Below are 24,894 nucleotides of genomic sequence, written 5' to 3'. Positions count from 1 at the left end.
GCATGAAATTTAATTTTTCATGAAATTTTATACAATCGTTAAAGAAAATATTTTTTGGACATTGCATGAAATTTAATTTTTCATGAAATTTTATACAATCGTTAAAGAAAATATTTTATGGCCATTGCATGAAATTTAATTTTTCATGAAATTTTATACAATCGTTAAAGAAAATATTTTATGGCCATTGCATGAAATTTAATTTTTCATGAAATTTCATACAATCGTTAAAGAAAATATTTTTTGGACATTGCATGAAATTTAATTTTTCATGAAATTTTATGCAATCGTTAATGAAAATATTTAACTCGCAGGTTGTGGCATCTTATTGGACTAGTTTCTAATAATGTGACCTCACCGTCTTTGTGAGCTTAGGCCTAGACGTTGAATCATTTAGCAGCCATAGTCTGGCCCTTCCTGGGCTTAGTGTAGGAAGGTTACTAGGGGACTGAATATAAACAAACACATGAAAGCAAATATAATAATAAAAAAAAACCTTCAAGTTTAATGGAGTCTCCACTCATTTGGCCCGAGTAAGAATGTCTACAATTGTTTTGGATGTTTATTTGCAGATGAAATAGTTCAGACTTGATTGTCGTGTGTTTGCCCTTTTTTAAGTTACAGATCATTTTCCATTTGTCGTCGTTATACCTCAGAAACTTTTATAGGTTACTTATCACAATTGTAAGTGTTCTTGAGTTAGAATGTCCATAGCATTTTGTTTTTTCAACTTGGGTTGTAGCTTAGCTTGTAATAATAATAATAATAATAATAATAATAATAATATCGGGTATTATGGTACCAAAGTTTGATTATATTACAGTAGATTTAGGCCTTATTACATGTGACTTTGTTTGATTGAAAATTGCTTAGCTTATACCGTAATTTTATTATAAAAAATTCTGGAAATAAAAGTTATATTTATCCATTGATTTTTTAGCAGTAACCGGCATGAAAGATAAGATTGTAACAGCTGATATCAAAATGTGTATTTAGGCTATTATGAATGTTTATAAATCTCAAAAGTATATTGTTTCCATAGACAGATAGCGAAAAGGAGTGAACAAAATTCTTCTATTAATGGATATTTTTTACGGATAGCAGATACATATCATCCCATGTTAAGAATTCATGACAATTCATGTTCAAAACTAAACATAGTAGTGATGTCATTCTGTAAACATTGACAGCGGAACTTTGTATAGACTCTAGAATAAGTTGTTTATAGAGTGTTAAGATTTTACTTTCGAAAAGGAAAGAGGTTTTCCGGATCGTCATATCACTTACTATTGTATAAAAACTCATCCTCATCTAATAGACTCTCTTTCTAATATTACCATAATTTATATTCGATGAAGAAACAGCAATTGTGTAATTTTCACTTAAAAAAGTGTAATGATTTATATTCAAAGCGCTTCTCGGGGAATTTATTATGTCGTCTATAGATTATCAGCTGACAGATGTAAACAAGGCAACGCTGCGTTGGCTTTTCAATATTTCTGATGTTATGAAGCCAAAATGAACGTTGCATTTCACAGCCGGGAATTGTTACATCTCTCAATTGCTCCTGGAGTAAAGTCATGGAGTGTTTTTGTCGGTAAGATCTTAAATAGTTGTGAAAACATCTTTTGAAATGTATGCTTGAGTTGTTTTAAGTTCAACCGTAAACTTTGGCACCTTATCGCGTTTTACCTTATTATTCTTGATAATAGTTAACTTGTAGTAGCTTAAAGGTATGTTTGGTAAATGCATATAATATTATGGTAAATATATGATACTTTAATATTTAGTCAAATACTTGAACCATATATTTTTCGTACTTTCTTTCTTGTTTAATGCATTTCTCACCATGATTATTTGGGCAAACCACCCGTTCATTAATTTTTGGACCCCCTCATATAAAGAAAATTATGGAGAACGTCAGTGGGATACATGGGGCTTTTGGGTTGGAATATGTCATAAACGAGTGATTTACAGCACTAATAATGTTCAAAAGTGCAAAATAAGCACAAGATAATTTGGAAAAAAATATATGGTTCATATAAGTGGCTGAAAACAGGCCAAAACGTGATTATTTAACACTTTTGATATTTGTAGAATAATAGAGAACCTAACAAACCCACCTAACCTAACCTAGTAATTCCCAGGTCACAACCCCAGCCCCTGGGGTATGACTGTCTCTAAGGACGTGGAAACCTTTCCTGGTAAAAACTAACTATATGTATATATATATATATATATATATATATATATATATATATACAGTAGGGTCCTGAATTAAGCGTGTTTGAATTATACGATTCCCCTTTTCCGCGATCGCTATTTTTCAAAAATAAATTTTCTGTATCTGCGAGGCTGTTCAAAGTTCGCGAGTCAAGCACTACAAAATGTATCAAATCTATTGTCTTTTTAAGTATATTGGTAGCCCTAAATAGGGTGATTTATAATAAATGTTATAAAACAATATTAACATTACATTTCATTAACATAATTTCATAATGAATAGCCTATTTAAGGATAAAATTCCACATCAACAATGAAATCAACTGTTAACTGTGCGAGTCCAGCTGACAAAATGTAAACAGAAATGTGGTTACGTTCTCGGCAATCTTTTTCTTTCTCCAACCTTACGATAATTGTAATGGCAGTGTTAATGATGGTATATTAAAGCATTATTTTTGTTTAGTACAGTATATTTAAAAGCCTTATTTTTCCCTCTGGGCGTTCAAGGTTTTCACGAGTAGACTGGGTTCGTTTATCGGCAGTGAATAGCCTAAACTTCGGTAACGAGTCGTCAATATTTTGTCATATTTTAAACAGTATACATTTGATTTGCAAACATTGGTTTTGTAGAGTAGACGGTAAAATAAAATCTAGAGAGAGACAGAGAGAGAGAGATTTGATGGCAGAAATCTCCCCTCCCCCTCTCTCTCTCTCTCTCTCTCTCTCTCTCTCGTAAGAAATAAAACCATAGTTCACATATGGCAACTTGAGTTTAAGAATGATATTAACATGACAATTGTTAGTTGTGGCGATCAATTCCTTGCTTCAGGGGGTACACGAAACAAAAACACGGCATTCAATTACAACAGCTGATTCTCTCTCTCTCTCTCTCTCTCTCTCTCTCTCTCTCTCTCTCTCTCTCTCTCTCTCTCTCTCTCTCTCTTGTTATACAATACTTACAAATAGATGAAGAAACCAAAATCGGTTTTTTTGAAGTGTCAATTAAATACAAAACGAAAAAATTATACTGTGTATACATCCATTTCAATCATAGCTTAATATACGGTAACCGATTTCGTCCGCAAACCACTATTTTTTAGGAAACACCATTCTATTCCAGAAAATTTTTACTCTTTAAATGTCAATTGCGCTATAATAAAACATGTACTTATGTTGTTAAATTTCGGGTGTGTTTTAAAAATCGTGTATTGCTAACTTATTTTTGTTTTACTTTTGGCTGTGATCACATCAGCTGATGTCTAGCTTCCGCGCGAATACAATAACAAAGAATTGTTTACACCATTTCTTAACTTATTCAAACCATCTATACAGTTAATATTACATAAACACCAATGTGTTATAACCTATCATATTTTTTGTTTAGTACTTTAAAACCATCTCTCTCTCTCTCTCTCTCTCTCTCTCTCTCTCTCTCTCTCTCTCTCTCTCTCTCTGTGCCACATCGAACGTTATAGCGGTAACCTAATTGTTCGATGACTTTAAAAATAGGCCTAGTACTTTCTTCTTTTACCTTTTTTTGCATATGGATCCATTATTGAGGTGGGTACAAGTTGACTTATAACTGAAGTTAGGAAAAGTATTTTGGATATGGAAAGGACAATTATCTTTCGTAACAGTTTAGAATTATCGTAAGTTATCACTCTGTCATTAGCGGCAGTTTGCTATTGTGGATTAAACGCATAAGGAAAAAAAATTTCCAGCTTTGCTACGAATTTAGGAATTTATATGGATACGGTAAGTAAAATATTTGTAATAACATAATGTTTACTAAATGTTTGTAATATCATTAGTTATGACTTAGATCATGTGTGTTTAATGCATTCGTTTGTTTATTATGATCGAAGATGGAGCGTAAACAAATGGAAGGTTTCCGTTTCAGTCGGCATCATAAAGAAAAACATTACATAAATGGCATTCATTTCATTTATTTGAAAGTTCTAATAAAAAATAATTAGAACATTGGTAATAACAAATTCAACATATAATCAATACTGATAAGATTGCTGTCGATGCAAAAACTAACAGATGAGTAAGTGCGTCTGTTTCTTCGTTATGATCAGAGATAAACGGAAACAAAACATTGGTTGTTTTTTATTGTGCTTTTTGGCGTGTTTAGGAAACGCATGATATAAAATCGCCTTTATTTTGATAATTCTGGATTTTCAATCATACAACAAAAGCTAGTCTATAGAGTGATGGTTTTGCTATTCACCAGTTGTCTTATACAATAGATATGACAAACATTAAAATTTGTCTGTATTTTGGGTCGTGTTATAACGGGAAATATATGGTGTTTACACCTATCCTGGTTGTAATTTTAACCATTTTTCAAGTTATTAGAACTTAAAAGTATATTGAATGTTTGATTTATTTACAAGAACAATTTGATATTATAAAGAAATACAGTATAGTACAAAGAAAGTATTGGAAATGGGTAGTAAACACATTTGAATAGGCAAATTGCTGGTTGCCATGGCCGCAATGGAATTATTTCTGTTAGTTGTGTGTTTCGAAATAAGCGATTTTCCATTTATACGAGGTCATTAATCGACCAAATTCTCGCATAATTCGGGACCCTACTGTGTGTATATATAACGGATTTTGAGCGAAGCGAAAAATCTATTTTTGGGTAAGATGGCCATGTCGTCCTGATGGAAGTTCCTTAAAGGCAGCTTCCTAGGGTATATTACAACTACGGCGATATTCCCAGAGAATTTACCTTAAGGTACCCAGAATTCTAACTCCTGGAGCGAGTATCCCTAAAAAAGACCTTAGGGATATCGTAAATATCAGTGGACGTATTCTTGACACGCCTCATAGCAATCTATACCCCGAATAGAGTTAACACTTCGTAGGGGTCAAATGGCAAGAAAACGAAAACGAGAAAGAAAAGGGGAGAGCCGTTCGTAAGGCCCTCTCTTCTCCCGTTTTGTAAGCGTGCCCTGCGCCGATTCTGGCGCCATCTGCATTCCTTGTAGCGAAACACGAGGTGCTACAGATACTGTATGTAGGGAGGGATCCTACGGCCCTTTCATTGAAAGGGAAGGGCGGGTCCATCAGGACGACATGGCCATCTTACCCAAAAATAGATTTTTCGCTTCGCTCAAAATCCGTTTTTTGGGCTCAAGCCATGTCGTCCTGATGGAAGTATACCAGAGCATTACTGTATCTGTGGATTCTCAAAATGTGCCGTACTCCTCGGAAATATTTCCCCCAGTCGACGCGACCTAGAGACCTAAGATGTTACCGTCATACATCTTTTCAACTAATCATAAACCATGATAGAGCTTCCTGCCCCCAATAGGGAAGAGTCTTACTAGACTCTGGGAAAGTCTCGAAGAGTACATATATCTAAGTATGAACCCCAGGCAAGCGAGTATAGTGGTCTCACCCCATACTGGGTAAAGCGAAGTTCGAAAAGAATCACTGTGTCAATATGAAATATCGACCAGTCCTCCGCTCAAAACACGTATTGGACAAAGGTTCATATCCGCTTAGGAGGAAACTCGTAAATCCGCCACCATCCCTTTATGGGATGGAGTCCTCCAGCTAAGGGGAAGCATAAACCAATGCAATATTAGCTTGCATAAGGGAACATTCTATTAGAATTATCCCCGGGTAAATATACATAGAATGAATGCTCACAGGTGAAGGAGACGCAAGGTTCTCAAGAACCAGTTTATTGACAGACAATAAACAAACAGGTTAACCACACTCATATATATATATATATCTATATATAAGAGGAGGATAACTAAAACTTTAAGCATAAGTATGATAGTAAACAGCAACTTGTTTGTCTGAAAGAAAAAACATTGGAGCCACTTTTAAGATACCAAAGTATCAAAGTCAAAAGTCTGTTTTACTAATTAGTCACATTAGCGTTAGAAACGCTCGGCACGCATGTTTGCACTTATGCTGGGTTCACCTTCGAAAGTGGAACAGTCAACGTGGGTCACCCAGTACCCTCACATAGTATGTAGTACAACATGTGACTACATACTCACCCTGGAATTAATTGTCCCAATTAAGTTACTGTTCCTCGCAGAGTTAAACAGCAGGGTTAACGACGCAACCCACTGCCACCACAGAACCTCTTAGTTGCTGCACTTGCTTCGCATAGTGACGAAAGAACACTCTGGAAGACTTCCAGCCAGTGTACGAACGAAGATGTCCAAAATCCCTACAACTAAAGAAGTTTAAGGATGAAGCAACTTTCCTCGGATCGTGACCTGTGGGTGAACAGTCAGGATCCGCTCTGCGAATAAGATATGTGATTTTCGCCCTGAGTTATTTCAGTAATAAATTTTGAGCCTGACGTTTCTCCCCTGGCCAGATGGCCATCCTTGAAGTCTGAAGTTCTACGAAGATAGACCTTTAGGCATTCTACTGGACATAGAGATGCATCTTCTTTCAGAGGGCAGATTCTTCAGGGACCCCACCTGATGGTGGGTAACTCGTTCTTGGTGAGAAACGTAGGATCCGGAAATAGGTTCAGTTCACCCATCCAGGGACTGAACACGACCTTCCTCTCTCGAGAGGGGTACATATCCCGAACCCGGAACAGCAAAGAGGACAAGTCTGAGGGGTCACCGAGCGAAGGGATCATAATTACCGAAACCTTCCAAGGTGAATCAAGGAGGATAAACCTCCTATGCCCGTGTCAGGCAGCAAGGGAGACTCTGCCCCACGCTAGACCAACACGGACTCAGACTAATACACTGCTGTACTGTCCCCCTCTGAACCAAATCAGTTGGAGCAGGAAGGTACAGTACTACTCCAGCATAGTTATATTTGAAAATTAATTCAAACAAACCACTAGAGTTAAGCCTAAGGCTTAAACAGAGGGAAAGGGTTTGCCCCTTCCCCGAAGAGAAGGGAGCAAACGGGGAAAAGATAATATTATCAAGACCTAAGACAACCTAGCCTAGGCACTAAGAGAATCGATTACCTAAATCACCGAAACTCACTCCAATACTATCTTGGAAATTACTCGAAAAGGGCTGTATGTATAACGTTGCCTAACGCTTTAAGCAATATAAAATCACACTTGGAAGACTAAATATCATGCAGGAAGTACAAGGACCAATAACTAGGCTACGAAGACTAGTGTTGGTCAGCCTAGGCAAAGCTTTCGCCAGGCGCACTACTAACGCATCATAACAGAATTCCTAATTAAGCTAAGCAGCTAAATATAAAAGCGCAGGGGGCTGGGGACGTCGCTCTTGCTAACAAATAAATCCTATTCTAGCGAGCGACAGCGTCCATGACGCTTCCAGCAGGCAACAGCTCTTGTATCAAAGATAACTCTTATAAATACTTTAATTTTAAACAAGAGCCTACATTTATACATAAAAGAAATAGTACTCAACTTATCCGAAGCAGAAGAAGTTGGAGAAAGCATAATATGAGAGTAAATCCAAGATTTTGGTAGAAACACAGGAAAAAACACCGAGTTGTAAAGCTACGCAAAAAGGAATGCAGATGGCGCCAGAATCGGCGCAGGGCACGCTTACAAAACGGGAGAAGAGAGGGCCTTACGAACGGCTCTCCCCTTTTCTTTCTCGTTTTCGTTTTCTTGCCATTTGACCCCTACGAAGTGTTAACTCTATTCGGGGTATAGATTGCTATGAGGCGTGTCAAGAATACGTCCACTGATATTTACGATATCCCTAAGGTCTTTTTTAGGGATACTCGCTCCAGGAGTTAGAATTCTGGGTACCTTAAGGTAAATTCTCTGGGAATATCGCCGTAGTTGTAATATACCCTAGGAAGCTGCCTTTAAGGAACTTCCATCAGGACGACATGGCTTGAGCCCAAAAATATATATATATATATATATATATGTATATATATATATATATATATATATATATATATATATATATATATATATATATATATATATATATATATATATATATATATATATATATATATATATATATACATATATGGGAACTCGGGGTTTTTTGGTGGGTTTCCTTCTGTATACATTATGTTCTTGGACGTATAGTAAATCCATGGAAAACTGCGCAAATTATTTATATCCTATGCTAACGGTATATTTTTCATTTATTTGTTGACATTTAACTGGTCGGTTGTATTTGTTTCCGTTCGTTCGTATGTGTGTACCAGTTTTAGATGATCTGCGCTTAAACCCCGTCCTCCTTTGTTTTTACCAATAGGATTACTTGTTTCCTTATAACCCCTCCCCATTTTTCTGCATGTCATTTAAGTATTTTTACCCGCGACATTCTACTTGACCTAATACAACTGTACCCTTCCTTTTATGTGATACCCACATGTAAATATTACGTTTTACCCACGTCAGTCAAGTATTCTTCTTGATCTGACCCTTCTCATACTGTATGTACCCATCCTTTTATGCAATACCCACATGAGAATATTGCGTTTTATCCTAACCATTTTCTAATACTGTATGTTTATGCAATACCCTCATGGACATATTTTTTACTCTAATTATTAAAGTATACTGGCAAGTGTTCTTACCTTATGATTGACACCAACGTCTTTGTTTTATTATTTTTTTTTTTCCAATCTTTACAGAAGCTTTGCAGCAGAAAATGTGCTGATCTTCAGTAAAAATTAAGTCAGAATTGGACCTTTCAGGCATTATTTTGCAGTATTTTTTAATTTCACATGAGTAACAATAGCTTTACACTGAACAGGCAGCATTTCCATCATAGTCAGTTGCCAACATAAATGAAATTACACTAAATTTTTCAATATTAAACTTACCCGATAATCATGTAGCTGTCAACTCCGTTGCCCGACAGAATTCTACGGAAGGGATACGCCAGCGATCACTATACTAGAAGGGGGTGTACTCACCAGCGCCACCTGTGGCCAGGTACTGCAGTACTTCTTGTTGACACCACCTCAATTTTTCCTCTGTCGTGCTTCCGGCAAGACCTATATGGATACGCTTATAATTTTGGAGTCTTGTTCGCGGTTTTTGGTGAAGTATTGCTCTAAGATTTCAGCTTTCGCTATACTGGAAACTTGTCTATTAGCTTAGATAGCTTTTATATTGATTTGATTAATGGTTAACGATCTTTTGCTTTATTTGGAATCCCCCTTGACTAGCTCTTTGATTCAAGATGTCCGACCTTTCTCAAGCTCCTCCCCAAAGACGATGTAGGACTTGTATTAGGCGTATTCCGAAGGCCTCGGTTGATCCTCACACCGCTTGTTCCGACTGTAGGGGAAAATCCTGTCAGTTGGAAGATCGATGTGAGGAATGCGCCGGACTTTTGGAACTTGATTTTGTTCGATTCCTTAAGTATACCACTAAGTTAGAGAGAGAGAGAGTTAGGAGGAGTTTGGCTCGCTCTTCGCTTTATTCCTCACCCCATGATCCTCAACCTTTTCCTCCCCCTGTAGTGGCTACCCCCGAACCTACTATTTGTGCTCAGCCTGATATGTCTGATGTTTTACGTGCCATTCAGGCTTTAGGTGATAAAGTGGAATCGGTAGTGAGTGACCACAAGTTCCTCTTGGCGGACGTCAAGGAGCTTAAGGTGAAAAGTGCAGTGGGAAGTGGTAGTGCCAGTGCTGTGCCGAGTGCTAGTGTCAGTGTCAGTGTTGTGCGTGGGGTACTTCTGTGCGTGCCAGTCGTCCTCCCAGTCCGGGACCTCTTGCAAGCTCCCAAGCCCAGGGGAGAAGCAATGTCGAAGGGCAAAAGGGTTCGGCAGGCCTTGATCGGCGCACAGAAGTATCCTCGGTGGTTGCGGGCGTATCTTACAGAGATCGTCACTCCCACTCTCAGACGATTGAGCCTTTATTTTCCTCGTCTGCAGAAGAATTTTCGGGGAGAAAACGCTGGACTCAGGTCTCAAGACCTCTTAAAACGTAAAGTCCAGACCTCACGAGTTCAACAACCCGGATGCAGTCATTGGGTTAGCTCTGACTCGCCGCAGTCATCAGGTGACTGCACACCTCCTAAGAGAGGTAAGGCGATGCCTCAACAGACCTCATCTTCTGTTAAGGCTTTGCCTCAACAGACCTCATCGTCTGTTGATCCCAAGATGGCTTTGCTGCAGTCCATGCAGTCGCAGCTTGCGGTCTTAATGCGTGAGTTTCAGGCAGAGAAGGTTACACCTCCTCCTGCGAGCGCTCCTCCTCACCGCAGTCCAGTCTGCCAGACGTACGAAGTTGAGGTTCCTCAAGCTACCTCCATGCGTGAGCTACCGCGTTGGGAGTTGCCAGTTACCAGCGTTGTGCAGCAACCTCCACCTTCCTTAAGGCAGGAATCTCTTACCACGCGACAACCTCCTCAACAATGGGGACAGGAGTCTTATGCCTTACAACCTCCTCTTCCTTTGAGGCAAGAGTTTCTTGCAGTAAGACCATCCTCGAGGCAGCAACCTCTTGAGGTACGACAACCTCTACCATCCTTGAGGCAGCCACCTCAGCTCTCGCAGCTGCTACCTCCACTTTCCTCAAGGCGAGAACCTCAACTCTCGAGGCAAGCACCTCAAGAACCTCAACTCGTGAGACAGGAACCGCGTTCTACGCAGCCGCCACCTCAACTCTCGCAGCTCACACCTCAAGAACCTCAACTCGTGAGACAGGAACCTGCTAATGCGCAACCACCTCAACCCTTGAAGCAAGCGCAACTCTTGAGACAGGAACCTCATGCAATGAGTCAGCCGCCTCAACGCATGCACCTTCCACCTTCTCCTCTACTTGACCAGTCTTTGCAGCCTGAACCTCAGGTTTTAATACAGTCGCCTCTCACCACACTTGCTCCTCAAACCTCCGCAGAACCTCCTTCATCCCAGCCTCATGACTTTGTCATTACCAGCCCTCATCCTCTTCAACAGAGACTTGAGGATGAGACCGCAAGTGTTTATGCACCCGCTTGTCAGGATTCTGCTGTTCAGCACACCGCTGTAACTTTACCTCTCGCTTCTCAACACTCAGGTGATGAGGTTTCTGAGGAGGAAGCTGCGCACCTAGATGATCCCTCTTCGGACGAGGAGGAACCCAAGTCGTTACCACCCTCCATTGACTTTCGCAAGGTCCTGGCTCTTTTCAGAGAGGTTTACCCGGATCATTTTGTTTCTGCTACCCCTCGCTCTCCTCCATCTGAGTTTTCTCTAGGCATGCAACCTGTTAAGTCGGCCTACACTAAGCTCGTCTTTGCTAGATCCTCTAAGAGAGCTTTAAGAATGTTAGGGGATTGGTTGCAGTCCAAACAGCAACTAGGGAAGACTTCATTTATGTTTCCTCCTACTAAGCTGACTTCTAAGGCGGGCGTATGGTATGCCACAGGAGAGGAACCAGGCTTGGGAATCCCTGCCTCTGCCCAGGCTGACTTCTCAAGTTTGGTTGACTCTCCACGTAGATCGGCTATGAGGTGCTCTAAGGTCTGCTGGACCTTTTCCGACTTAGACCACTTCTTAAAGGGTGTCTTTCGCGCCTTTGAGATTTTCAATTTTCTCGACTGGTGCCTGGGGGCCTTGAGCAAGAAGACTGCCCCTGCTGACAAGGACTCGGCCATGCTTATAATGTCCTGTATGGATAAAGCAATTCGCGATGGGTCCGGCGAACTTGCCTCAATGTTTGTTTCAGGAGTACTCAAGAAAAGGGAACAGCTTTGCACTTTCCTTTCCACTGGTATCACCTCTTGTCAAAGGTCTCAGTTACTTTTTGCTCCGCTTTCTAAGTTTCTGTTCCCTGAGGAGCTTATCAAGGAATTGTCTGCGGCCCTTATTCAGAAGGACACTCATGACCTTGTGGCCTCTTCAGCTCGTAAGGCTAAGGTTGCTCCTTCAGTTCCTAGAACTTACCGCACCCCAGTGGCCGATACTCCTGCTACAAGATTTATTCCGCCCTTTCGTGGCAGAGCCCCCAGCCGAGGAAGTACCCGTCCAGACGCTTTCAGGGGCAGGTCTAAGAAAGGTCCCAAGACTTCGAAAGGCAAACACTGACTCTCCTCCTCTCCAGACAGCAGTAGGAGCCAGACTCAAGATCTTCTGGCAAGCTTGGGAAAGAAGAGGTGCAGACGCCCAGTCTGTCAAGTGGCTAAGGGAGGGTTACAGGATACCATTCTGCCGCAATCCCCCTCTGACCACTTCTCCCATCAACCTCTCTCCCAACTACAAGGAAAAGGACAAGAGGCTAGCGTTACACCATGAGGTGTCGCTCCTGTTACAGAAGAAGGCAGTGGTGATAGTCCGGGACCATCAATCCCCGGGCTTCTACAACCGTCTCTTTCTGGTGGCCAAGAAGACAGGAGGTTGGAGACCGGTGCTGGACGTCAGTGCGCTCAATGCTTATGTCACCAAGCAGACGTTCACTATGGAGACGACGAAGTCGGTCCTAGCAGCGGTCAGGCAGGAGGACTGGATGGTCTCGTTGGATCTGAAAGACGCTTACTTTCACGTTCCTATTCATCCAGACTCCCAACCTTTCCTGAGATTCGTTTTTGGAAAGGTTGTGTACCAATTCCAAGCCCTGTGTTTTGGCCTAAGCACAGCGCCTATGGTGTTTACGCGTCTGATGAGGAATATTGCAAAATTCCTCCACTTAGCGGACATCAGAGCCTCCCTTTATTTAGACGACTGGCTGTTAAGAGCCCCCACAAGTCGTCGCTGTCTGGAGAGTCTCAACTGGACTTTGGACTTGATCAAGGAACTGGGTCTTTTGGTCAACTTAGAAAAGTCCCAGCTCATTCCCTCCCAATCCATCGTTTACCTGGGAATGGAGATTTGGAGTCAAGCTTTTCGGGCTTTTCCATCGGCCCCAAGAATCAGCCAAGCCCTAGAGTGCATTCTGAGCATGCTGAAGAGGAACACTTGCTCGGTGAGACAGTGGATGAGTCTAACAGGGACCCTGTCATCGTTAGCCCTGTTCATCGAGTTAGGGAGACTCCACCTCCGCCCTCTCCAATTCCATCTAGCAGCTCACTGGGACAAGGATTTGACGCTCGAAGCGGTCTCTATTCCTGTCACCAAAGAGATGAAGACTACTCTCATGTGGTGGAAGACCAACATCCTTCTCAAGGAGGGTCTATCGTTAGCGATTCACACCCCCAATCTTCATCTCTTTTCGGACGCATCAGACTCGGGCTGGGGCGCGACCTTGGACGGACAGGAATGCTCGGGAACATGGAACAAGGAACAGGAAACGCTTCACATCAACTGCAAGGAGCTGCTGGCAGTTCATCTGGCCTTAATGAACTTCAAGTCCCTCCTGCTAGACAAGGTGGTGGAGGTGAACTCCGACAACACCACAGCCTTGGCTTACATCTCCAAGCAGGGAGGGACCCATTCGAGGAAGCTGTACGAGATAGCAAGGGACCTCCTCATTTGGTCAAGAAGTCTAAACCTCACACTGGTAACGAGGTTCATTCAGGGCAATATGAACGTCTCAGCAGATCGCCTCAGCAGGAAAGATCAAGTCATCCCCACGGAATGGACCCTTCACAAAAGCGTGTGCAACAGAATTTGGACCTTGTGGGGTCAGCCAACGATAGATCTGTTCGCCACCTCCATGACCAAGAGGCTTCCTTTGTACTGTTCCCCAGTTCCAGACCCAGCAGCAGTTCACGTGGATGCTTTTCTGCTGGATTGGTCCCATCTCGACCTTTATGCATTCCCGCCGTTCAAGATCATCAACAGAGTCATTCAGAAGTTCGTCTCTCACGAAGGGACACGGCTGACGCTGGTTGCTCCCCTTTGGCCTGCAAGAGAATGGTTCACAGAGGTACTACAATGGCTGGTCGACGTTCCCAGGACTCTCCCTCTAAGAGTGGACCTTCTACGTCAACCTCACGTAAACAAGGTACACCCAAACCTCCACGCTCTTCGTCTGACTGCCTTCAGACTGTCGAAAGATTCGCTAGAGCTAGAGGCTTTTCGAAGGAGGCAGCCAGAGCGATTGCCAGAGCAAGGAGGATATCCACTCGTAGAGTCTACCAATCCAAGTGGGAAGTCTTCCGAAGCTGGTGCAGAGCCAATGCAGTTTCCTCTACCAATACCTCTGTAACCCAAGTTGCTGACTTCCTGTTACATCTTAGGAATGTTAGATCTCTTTCGGCTCCTACGATTAAAGGGTACAGAAGTATGTTGGCTTCAGTTCTCCGCCACAGAGGTTTGGATCTTTCCTCCAACAAGGACCTACAAGACATCCTTAAATCTTTCGAGACTTCTAAAGAACGTCGTTTGTCCACTCCAGGCTGGAATCTAGACGTAGTCTTAAGGTTCCTTATGTCTCCTAGGTTCGAACCTCTCCAGTCAGCTTCCTTCAAAGACCTTACTCTCAAAACTCTTTTCCTCGTCTGCCTTGCGACAGCTAAAAGAGTTAGTGAGGTTCACGCCTTCAGCAAGAACATAGGATTCACATCCGAATCAGCAACATGTTCTTTACAGCTCGGATTTTTAGCTAAAAATGAACTTCCTTCACGTCCTTGGCCTAGATCGTTCGAAATTCCTAGCCTTTCCAACATGGTGGGTAACGAGCTAGAGAGAGTTCTTTGCCCTGTCAGAGCTCTGAAATACTATCTTAATAGGTCAAAACCTATACGAGGACAGTCAGAGGCCTTATGGTGTGCCATCAAGAAACCTTCGATGCCTATGTTCAAAAACGCAGTTTCGTATTATATAAGGCTTCTGATTAGAGAAGCTCATTCTCACATGAAGGATGAAGACCTTGCTTTGCTGAAGGTAAGGACCCACGAAGTGAGAGCTGTAGCCACTTCGATGGCCTTTAAACAGAACCGTTCTCTGCAGAGTATTATGGATGCAACTTATTGGAGGAGCAAGTCAGTGTTTGCATCATTTTATCTCAAAGACGTCCAGTCTCTTTACGAGAACTGCTACACCCTGGGACCATTCGTAGCAGCGAGTGCAGTAGTAGGTGAGGGCTCAGCCACTACATTCCCTTAATCCCATAACCTTTTTTTTAACCTTTCTCTTGAATGCTTTTATTATTGTTTTTTGGGTTGTTACGGTAGGCTAAGAAGCCTTCCGCATCCTGTTTGATTTGGCGGGTGGTCAATTCGTTCTTGAGAAGCGCCTAGGTTAGAGGTTGTGTAGAGGTCCTTTAGTATGGGTTGCAGCCCTTTATACTTCAGCACCTTAGGGTTGTTCAGCCTCCTAAGAGGAACGCTGCGCTCAGTAAGGAAGACGAACTTATTAAAGGCAGAGTAATGGTTCAAGTCGACTTCCTTACCAGGTACTTATAATTTCATTGTTATTTTGAATAACTGATAATATGAAATACGGGATACTTAGCTTACTGATATTCATGTACACTGGTTTTCACCCACCTCCCTGGGTGTGAATCAGCTACATGATTATCGGGTAAGTTTAATATTGAAAAATGTTATTTTCATTAGTAAAATAAATTTTTGAATATACTTACCCGATAATCATGATTTAATTGACCCACCCTTCCTCCCCATAGAGAACCAGTGGACCGAGGAAAAATTGAGGTGGTGTCAACAAGAAGTACTGCAGTACCTGGCCACAGGTGGCGCTGGTGAGTACACCCCCTTCTAGTACTGTATAGTGATCGCTGGCGTATCCCTTCCGTAGAATTCTGTCGGGCAACGGAGTTGACAGCTACATGATTATCGGGTAAGTATATTCAAAAATTTATTTTACTAATGAAAATAACATTTTTAAATAGATTGAGGTACTTCCCTTAAGTTCCCTCTTGGAGATGTCTTTATGTGATGGTGGTTAAGTTGAAACTGACTGTTGTAGAACAACATCCAGGAACTTTTGAAGAAGTACTTGTAAACTGTTAATTGGCTTAAAAAACCAGCTAACAGATACGTCATTGTAAATGTACAGAAAGCTCCCCAAACCGATCAGAACCAAGCATGCGCAATAAGTTGCCTTCAGTCTCTCAGATGTAAACAATGGACTTAGAGTAAAAAACATACTTGTTCCGTAACCGAAATACAAACCACGCTATTTACATTGGGTTTACCTTTTAGCGCAGCTGAAATGGCGAGCCATTAGAATTTAACGAGGGTGTATTACCCCCGCGCTAGTTAGCGGGGGGGGGGGGGGGGGGTAGGGGAGTGGTAGCTAGCTACCCCTCCCCCCCTCGCACACAGATGAATGCTCACTTTCACTTTTGGCTCGGACTGTGACAGACGTCTCTGTCTTGGTCCTCTCTTGGCAGCCATTGTTTGTTTTGTCTTTACTTAATCGCTTACTTTTCTTTTACTCAATATATATGTAAACATGTTTTCATGTTTGTATATATATTTGAGTATAGAAATCAGTAAGTTTCCTTTTCAGATTTGTGTGTGTAGTGTACGATATCTACGTGGTGTCCTCGGCAGTTAGGCCACCACGGCGTAATTTTATTTGTGGCGATCGAGTTTGACTTCGGTCTTTCTCTCTCTTTCTCTCTTGAGGTCGTTCACCCTTTTACTACGTGTTACTACGCCCTTGCCCTTGTAGCTTCCTTTCCGTGTGGGGGGGTTGCTACGCCGTACGTTTGTCTCAATTAGTTTATGAATCTAATTGTAGTTGTTTTTTTTCAGCTTGTAGAACGATTCCTTTCGGGGTTTTCGTTCTTTAGTGTTCATTCATTTTTAAATTACATAATTACATAGTTACATAATTATAATTGTTATAATTCTGTTTTGGTTACAGCTCTCCTTCCGTGAGTGTAAGTGGTTGTGAGGGCACGTGCCTGTTGTGTAATTCTTGTTTCCTTTCCCTCGGGATTCCTCTTCGGAGCCTTCCCGGGGGAATGAATGTGTACTAATGATTTTTGTTTTATTTTTTTACAGTTACCGATGTAGTTCGTTTCTGTAATTTGGCAACAGTGTGAGCTGTCTTGTTGAGGCCTGGGGATTCGGCTGTTGCTGCCTTCCCCCTTGTATTTTCGTCAGGGGCGTGTCTCCTTCTACTGGAAGTACTCCCGTGACGACGGACAGCTCTCCAGTTCATTTTAGAACTCTCAGGAGGCTTGCCTCCTTGGGCGGGTAACTTTCCTTCCGAGGGAAGTTTTTCCTGTCCAGGCTTGAATTTTTCCCCTTTTGGGGGGTTCTTCTCTTGCCTTTTTTTCGTGCGACTATGCTCTTGGTGCGGAGCGGTCACACCTGCAGTTTCGCTCAAGGGGCTGGGCAACTGCAGGAGCCCCTCTTCGGAGGATTGCTCCTTTTAGGTCACTGGCTGACCAGTCTCTTCTACGAAGTGTTTCTCTTTCGTTCGCGAGAGAGTACACTCATAGAGACTCCTCTTCGGAGGATTCTTCTGCTGCTGTTGCTGTTGGCCTCCCTCGCCGTAAGGCCCACCGTCCGCCTCGTCGTAAGGGCCTCTCATCTCCCTATAAGGGTGCTAAGAGGCGCCTTTTTGAATCTCCGTTTTCAGCCTACAACTCCTTTTTCTTGATCTTCCGCCTTGGTGCAGATGGACAGCAGTCTGATCTCGTCTTCCGACGGGCAACGGTCTTCCAACGGACATCAGTCTCCCGGCGGACAGGCTACGGTCTTCCGATGGACATCTGTCTCCCGACGGACAACGTTCCCTTCGGGGCATAGGGTTGCCTCCCACGGGGGTTCTTCCCTTGCGTGTCAGGGTTCCCCTGCGCGCACTTCTGCTTTGTTCTCTCCTGCTCCTGCTCAGTGTTAGCGCACAGGCGCTCTCCTGCTCATCAGCGCTTCCTGATCGCTAGCGCTCTCCTTTCGCCAGCGCTCTCATGATGATCATCCCTGCTGTTCCTGTTGGTTCCTGTTACGCGCCCTGTGCGCCCACGTTCGCCCTCGCGATCTAGAACTTCGGTTCAGGTCTGGGTCAAGGACTCTTCTTCTATGCGCAGGCTTCCACGCGTTGCCTTCTGCTCGTCAGCGATCATCAGCTCGCCAGCGAGCGTTCTACACGTCAGCGATCACCTGTCTCGGCGATCTCCGGATCGCCCGCGTTACAGCCGGCACGCCAACGTTCTCCAACACTTCTGAAGGAACATGGTTTGCCAGCTACTAGCTCCCCATCGCCCACCTGCGCATGCTGCTCGCCATCGCGCGATCGCCCACCTGCGGATGCTGCTCTCCATCGCGCGATCGCCCACCTGCGCATGTTGCTCGCCATCGCGCGATCGCCCACCTGCGCATGCTACTCGCCATCGCGCGATCGCCCACCTGCGCATGCTGCTCGCCATCGCGCGATCGCCCACCTGCGCATGCTGCTCGCCATCGCGCGATCGCCCACCATCGCCCACCTGCGCATGCTGCTCGCCATCGCGCGATCGCCCACCTGCGCATGCTGCTCGCCATCTCGCGATCGACCACCTGCGCATGGTGCTCGCCATCGCGCGATCGCCCACCTGCGCATGCTGCTCGCCATCGCTTGCCAACGCGTCGACATGCCACAACGCGCCATCGCCAACCTGCGCGTTAGTGCTCACCAGCTCACCACCGATCGCCTGTTGATCCATATCGCCAGCGGTCTTCCTCGCCATCGCGCTAACGCTTGCGTTCGCCGCCTCGGACTCGCGCTCATTCACCTGCCCACCCTCGCGACCGTTCGCCTGCGCGCCCGCGCGATCATTCGCCTGCGCGCCCACACGCCCACGTGCCTACACGTCTACGCTCATGCGCGTCCGTGCACGTGCTCTCCAATGTTCGCCCGCGCGCGAACCAACGGTGTTCCATCGCGCGAACCGACGGCGTTCCGTCGCGCGAACCGACGGCGTTCCGTCGCGCGAACCGACGGCGTTCCGTCGCGCGAACCGACGGCGTTCCGTCGCGCGAACCGACGGCGTTCCGTCGCGCGAACCGACGGCGTTCCGTCGCGCGAACCGACGGCGTTCCGTCGCGCGAACCGACGGCGTTCCGTCGCGCGAACCGACGGCGTTCCGTCGCGCGAACCGACGGCGTTCCTTCGCACGAACGTCGGCTTAATTCTTGCAGTATCCATTGCTCGTCTATGGGTTATCGCTCACCGACCACCAGCTCTCGCCCTTCCTACCACGCTCGCCCTCCTTCTGCGCTCCTTCGCTCACCTTCGTTTGCGGTCCTGCGTGGCCGCGCATGGGCGCTTCCACGTTCGCCCACGCGCAAATCTTTGAATTACCAGCGCGCGAGCTCCAGGGCGATTGCGACCACGATTCCCATTGGGGTTTTCGCAGCATGGCCAGCCTGGCGAGTTCTTCTGGAGCGTATTTCCAGAACACGGCCTCACCCCGTAAACGCAGAGCATGGCACTTGCAAGATTAGGAAGAAACTTCAGGGAGGTCTGAGCAACACTCCTTTTTCCAGAACCTGGGTTAGCCCTTCCCCGTCATTCCCTGGAAGGATTTTTGGCAGGGGGGCTTTCCGTTCGAGATTTCTCCATCGGCCAAGGGGTGGCTGCTTACCCCTTCCTCTGGGGGCTTACCAGGTCCTTTCCCTCCTCGGTTACGGCCCGAGGTTTGGTTCAAGGAAGCTACAGGAAGATCATGGGTACTTTCCTCCTCTCGAGCTCAGGCACCTTGGCCTTTCGTCGTTAAGTATCTAACTTGCGGACAAGCTCGATGTTGTACCATCTGGACGCGCTGACTGAGGGCTTCCTTCGGGTGTCTCATCTGTGGAGGTCGACGACCTCAGACACCCTTCCATCCTTGAGAAGAGTTTGTTTGTGCCCAAGGACAGAGACTTAGACAGCGGCTGTGCGGAGGAAATCGACTTCCGTTTTCACTCCTCAAAGGCGCTTTCTTCCAGACTCTGCAGGGCTCCAGCGCCCTTTTCTTTCAACCACGTCGGCCTAAGTTATCGGCTACGACAACTGGGACAAGGTGTCCAATTGCAGTTTCCTCCTGTCAGGAACAGATAGCACGGGAGGCTCCCCCGGGGGGGCATAGTCCTAAAAGGAGCGGCAGAGTTCACGAACTCTAGGATTGCAGGTTTTTCGCTGGGAGGATGCTTAAGGTTACTCATCCGGATGATAGCTTCCCGATGCCCATTCCCGCACAATCTCTGTGATCAGCCAAGGATATCGCGCCTGCCGTCTCTGTCAGAGAGTTCAGTGTCTCTGAACCTCTAGGCCATAGCGTCGGCAAGAGTTGCCCGGTTGGGCAGAATGATCCATACCTTAGGCGAGGTCCTCCATAGGATCATCGATGGCTTCACCCCCGGCCTCTTCAGTCGATCCTTTCTTGTAAGGAAGGATCTGAGAGGGGAGTTCCGTAGTCGACCTCTCAGCCCTGATCAAGTTTGTCGAACAAACTTCGGCCAGCGTGGAACAGCAGAATTGATCAGACTGGTAACGAGGCGACAGGACTCCTTAAACCCTGGATCGGAAGGACGGGTACTTTCAGTTTCCATTCCATCCATCTTCCAGGGAGCTCGTCAAATTCAGCCTAGACTGCAAGTATTCCTGCTTATAATGCAGTGTGGCTATCCCGCCGTGGCATAGCAGGTTTTTTTCCCCAGAGAACTCTCCCTGCTTTCCTCATGGCCGCTCAGGTGCAGGCTTCCGCCTCCTCTGCTTTTTGGAGGGCTGGTCAACTCCGGTAGGCTCGGGTTCGACCTTCTTCAGCGCCGGGACAAGCTTCCGGATGCTTACCATGAGTGTGGGTTCATGGTATTTTGCTTGGAGCCTTCTCTTCTTCTGCCTCAACATCTGGAGTATCTGGCCATGATATTGAGTCAACGGCCTTACCACGTTGGAAACCCCGCTTCTCGTCCGTCCAGCGAGGTTAAGCAACGTCGGTTCTGGTCGGTACTTGGATGGGTGACCACCTGGGGACGTCAGATTCTGTTGCCACATCCTCCGAGCCTTCCCTTCAGTTGACTGTGGCAAGACTGAGGAGAGTCGCAGTACCTGTTTTCAGTCAAGCTGAGCTTTCAGCCCTACCTTGGAACGTTTCCTAGTTCTCCTTTCCTCATTGACCCGTCTATAGTCCGAACGGTCGCCTCAGGATAAGTTCCATGTGGGGCGGTCCAAGTTCCGGTGGTTTCAGGCAACGTTTAACCGGACTTCCTGGCCCCTATGGGACCAGCGGTACTATTAGACCTGCAATGGGTGTTGACCTTTGGAACCTCTTGATGGTAGTGGATATTCTCGTCCTTCCCCCACATTCTTGATGCTGTTCTCGGACTCGTCAAAGGAAAGGGGGGGGGGGGGGGGGGGGCATGTTCCGGTCCAGGCCTATGGTCAAGACCTGAAGGATACCTCTCCATCATTCAGGCAGGCTTAGGGGCCGTAGTCTGGCCCCTCTACAGATCCTACAGCTCCTGCCGAGTCGCCCCGTGCACGTCGACTTCATGATTCTGGCGTGTTCTAACCAGCAGGGGACGCATTTTCACACCTTCACATCTTGCAGTAGAGATACCGGGATGGTTGAGATTATCTCAATACCACCATCGGCTCTCTCATTCCAGGCAGAGGAATGTTCTCTCCGACTATCCGAGCAGAGCCTCGTAGAGAGAGTGTACCTGGGGGTCTTTGACCTTGAGTAACCAGCAAGTCCTGGTCTGGGGGACCTGATCGCGACAGCTTGGAACCTCAAGCTTCCGCTGTTCTTCCCCCCAGTCTCAGACCCCGAGACTCTGGCAAGATGCATTCCGTTGATGGTGGGACAACTTCGACGCCTGCGTCTTCCCTCCATTTTGTCTGTGGACAATGGGTCTCAACAAGACCAGGTTGTCTGTCAACCTTTCAATGGGAGAGCTCCACTGGGACTATGCGCAGAACGGTTTCTGGACCCTCTGCTTCCCCTGACGGAACTCCCGGGAGAGCTTCTCCCACGGCGCAGACTACTCAAACAACCACACTGCGACATCTCTCCCGAACCGGGGTGTCGCTTCGGCTTCATGCCTGGAGACACTACGCCTCCTCCTCAAGAAGAGACAACCCGCTACAGTCGCGGTACGGAGGTCGCGTCATCTGCGATAGTCATCCGCAGGGGTCTTCCAGGCAAAGTGAAGAGTCTTCGGTGTTGGTGCCGTGGGAGATATACCTCTTCCCTTGAGGCCTCTTCTCCAGCAATGTATTGCCTTTCGGCGGGAGAAAACTCCTTTCCGCTCTCGGCAATGAAGCCTGTCGCTCAGCCTTTCCCTGACCTTCAGGCTTAAAGGAATAACTTTTTCCTGCCTGCTGGATCTTTCCTCGCTCATGCGAAGCTACGATCATCCCTGCCCTAGTCGGAGGAAGACCTGCAACTTGGAGCATGCCTCGGACTTTTAGTCCTTTAAGAGATCTTCTCTAGACCCTTTACGACAGGCCTCGGATTGTATTCTGCCTTGGGTCTCCTGCTCACTCTGGCCACGGCCAGTGTGTAAGCAATCTTCTTGGTCTCGTACGACTCCGCTCTTTCTAAGGAAGAGGGGAAGGCAACATTCAGGTTCGCTCCTGAGTTGTTGGCTAGACTCAGAATCTGGGGGTCCCGGCCCTTCGGTCCAATTCCTTCAAGATTTCGAGTCTCCATTCTGTATCTGATGTCCCAAGACCTTCTCTTTCTTGCCAGTAAAGGAATCGAGAGGTTAGCTTTGGGAACAGCTGCAGTTTGTCCTCAGTTGCAGCCGATTTGGGAGCACAAGGAGGACACAGGGGAGAGTCACCAGTATACCTCTTCAGCCCGGACTCAAGGACATTCATCTCGACCTGTCTCCAGACCCTTCCCCGTCACGTCGCCCTACAGCACGATGTTGGATACATCGCAACGTCCCTCGCCTTCGAGTAATACTACTCTGTGACGCAGGTGCTACAAGCTGGAGTCTGGAAGCGTCTAATGACCTTCGCAGCCCGCATCCTGCAGGGCGTGACCCACAGGAGTCTCGATACGTTTTCTATCGCTCTGTGGTGGCTACACAACAGCTGGTCTAACCTCAGGCTCCTTTTTGGACAGGTAGCAGAAGGTTGAGGGCATTGTTATCAGGTTTTAGTCTGCATGAACGAAAGAAGTATGTCTGGCCCTTATTTCTTTCTTCATCATCCCCTCTATGGGGAAGCAGCATCCTGGTCTCTGCATAGCTGACCTCGAACCTCTGCAGGTAAACCATGCTTCCTTGTGTTCCGAGTATTGAGTCAATACTGTCGCGTCCCCCATACCCTGACGAGGTGGTATTGGGAACTTCCTAACCCAGAGACCCTTCTGGAACTCCAGGTCAACTGCCTAGGACGGGTCACACTTCCTCCTTCACACACAAGCTTATGTAGGCCACACGGTTCCTTGCGGAGCAAGGAACTTGTGAGGTGCAGGGACTCCTTTTCTCGAGTGCGACTCACTCGGATTCTGAGTCCCCGGGTAAAGCCAAAGCCAGTATGGCTGGGGACTTTCCACCCTACCTAATGGGTAAGTCACCCAATGTAAATAGCGTGGTTTGTATTTCGGTTACGGAACAAATGACAAATTCGAAGATAATTTGTATTTTTCCTAACCATACAAACCTTAGCTATTTACACATATTTGCCCGCCAGCCCTGTCCCCCAAGACAAGTCCTACCTCTAAGTGAAAGTGAGCATTCATCTGTGTGTGAGGGGGGGGAGGGGTAGCTAGCTACCACTCCCCTACCCCCCCGCTAACTAGCGCGGGGGTAATACACCCTCGTTAAATTCTAATGGCTCGCCATTTCAGCTGCGCTAAAAGGTAAACTCAATGTAAATAGCTAAGGTTTGTATGGTTAGGAAAAATACAAATTATCTTCGAATTTGTCATTTCACATTTTAATCGACCGATAAGTAAGTTATTATACCCCAGCCCTTATTAAATACATAGAGAAAAATACCAAACTAGCCAACACTCGCCCATTTCTTATAGCGAATTCCAGTTTCGCTAGTAGTTAAATTTCGGATATTTCATTATCATCATCTCCTCCTACGCCTATTGACGCCAAGGGCTTCAGTTAGATTTCGCCAGTCGTGTTTATCTTGAGCTTTCATTTCAATACTTCTCCATTCATCATCTGCTACTTGCGCTTCATAGTCCTCAGCCATGTAGGCTTGGGTCTTCTAACTCTTCTGGTGCCTTGTGGATTCCAGCTGAACGTTTGGTGAACTACAATAATCTTTTTGGGGAGTGCGAAGATCATGCTCAAACCATCTCCATCTACCCCTCATCATGATCTTATCCATATATGGAACTCAAGTAATCTCTCTTATGGTTTCATTTCTAATCCTGTCCTGCCATTTAACACCCAATATCCTTCTGAGGGCTTTGTTCTTAAATCTACTATATCTATTGGAGATTGTTTCATTGTTATACCATGGCTCATGTCCATACAGTAACACCGATCTCACTAAACTGATATATAGTCTGATTTTTATATATAGTTTTGGGCAATTTGATTTCCAAATTTTACTTAACCTAGTCATTATCTGATTTGCTTTTTTCAATCTTTCACTAAAGAAGACTATAGTTACTAAATTCTTAGATGATTCTACCTCATTATTTCTTCTCCTTCCAATGATATTTCATCTTCCATTGCATACTCTGTTCTCATCATCTCTGCCTTTCTTCTGTTTATCTTCAGCCTAACCTCGTGTGATATTTCATGCATTCTGGTAAGCATGCATTGCAAATCCTGTAGTCTTCTGCTAACAAGGACAGCATCATCAGCATACTCTAGGTCTGCTAAATTCCTATCACCAATCCAGTCCAATCCTTCACCATCTCTCACTGTTCTACACATTACAAAATCCATGAGAAGGATAAACAACGTAGGTGACAACACAT

The 24,894-nt window shown here is 45.4% G+C and overlaps 1 protein-coding gene and 1 pseudogene across 1 annotated transcript in view; both read left to right on the top strand.

The window, feature by feature from the left end:
* The first annotated feature begins 1,440 nt into the window (after positions 1-1,440).
* The window catches only part of LOC137629696 (cytochrome b-245 chaperone 1-like), a 72,020-nt gene continuing 48,566 nt past the window's right edge, over positions 1,441-24,894 (top strand). The window contains exon 1 of the mRNA XM_068361255.1: positions 1,441-1,597. Within this exon, the coding sequence (XP_068217356.1) occupies positions 1,519-1,597 (79 nt within the window). The 5' untranslated portion in view covers positions 1,441-1,518. The remainder of the gene's footprint in view (positions 1,598-24,894) is intronic.
* LOC137629875 (5S ribosomal RNA) lies at positions 20,866-20,984 on the top strand (annotated as a pseudogene).

This window comes from Palaemon carinicauda, chromosome 37 (genome assembly GCF_036898095.1).
Source record: "Palaemon carinicauda isolate YSFRI2023 chromosome 37, ASM3689809v2, whole genome shotgun sequence".
Classification (NCBI taxonomy): domain Eukaryota; kingdom Metazoa; phylum Arthropoda; class Malacostraca; order Decapoda; family Palaemonidae; genus Palaemon; species Palaemon carinicauda.
This window is presented reverse-complemented; position numbering and strand designations above follow the sequence as displayed.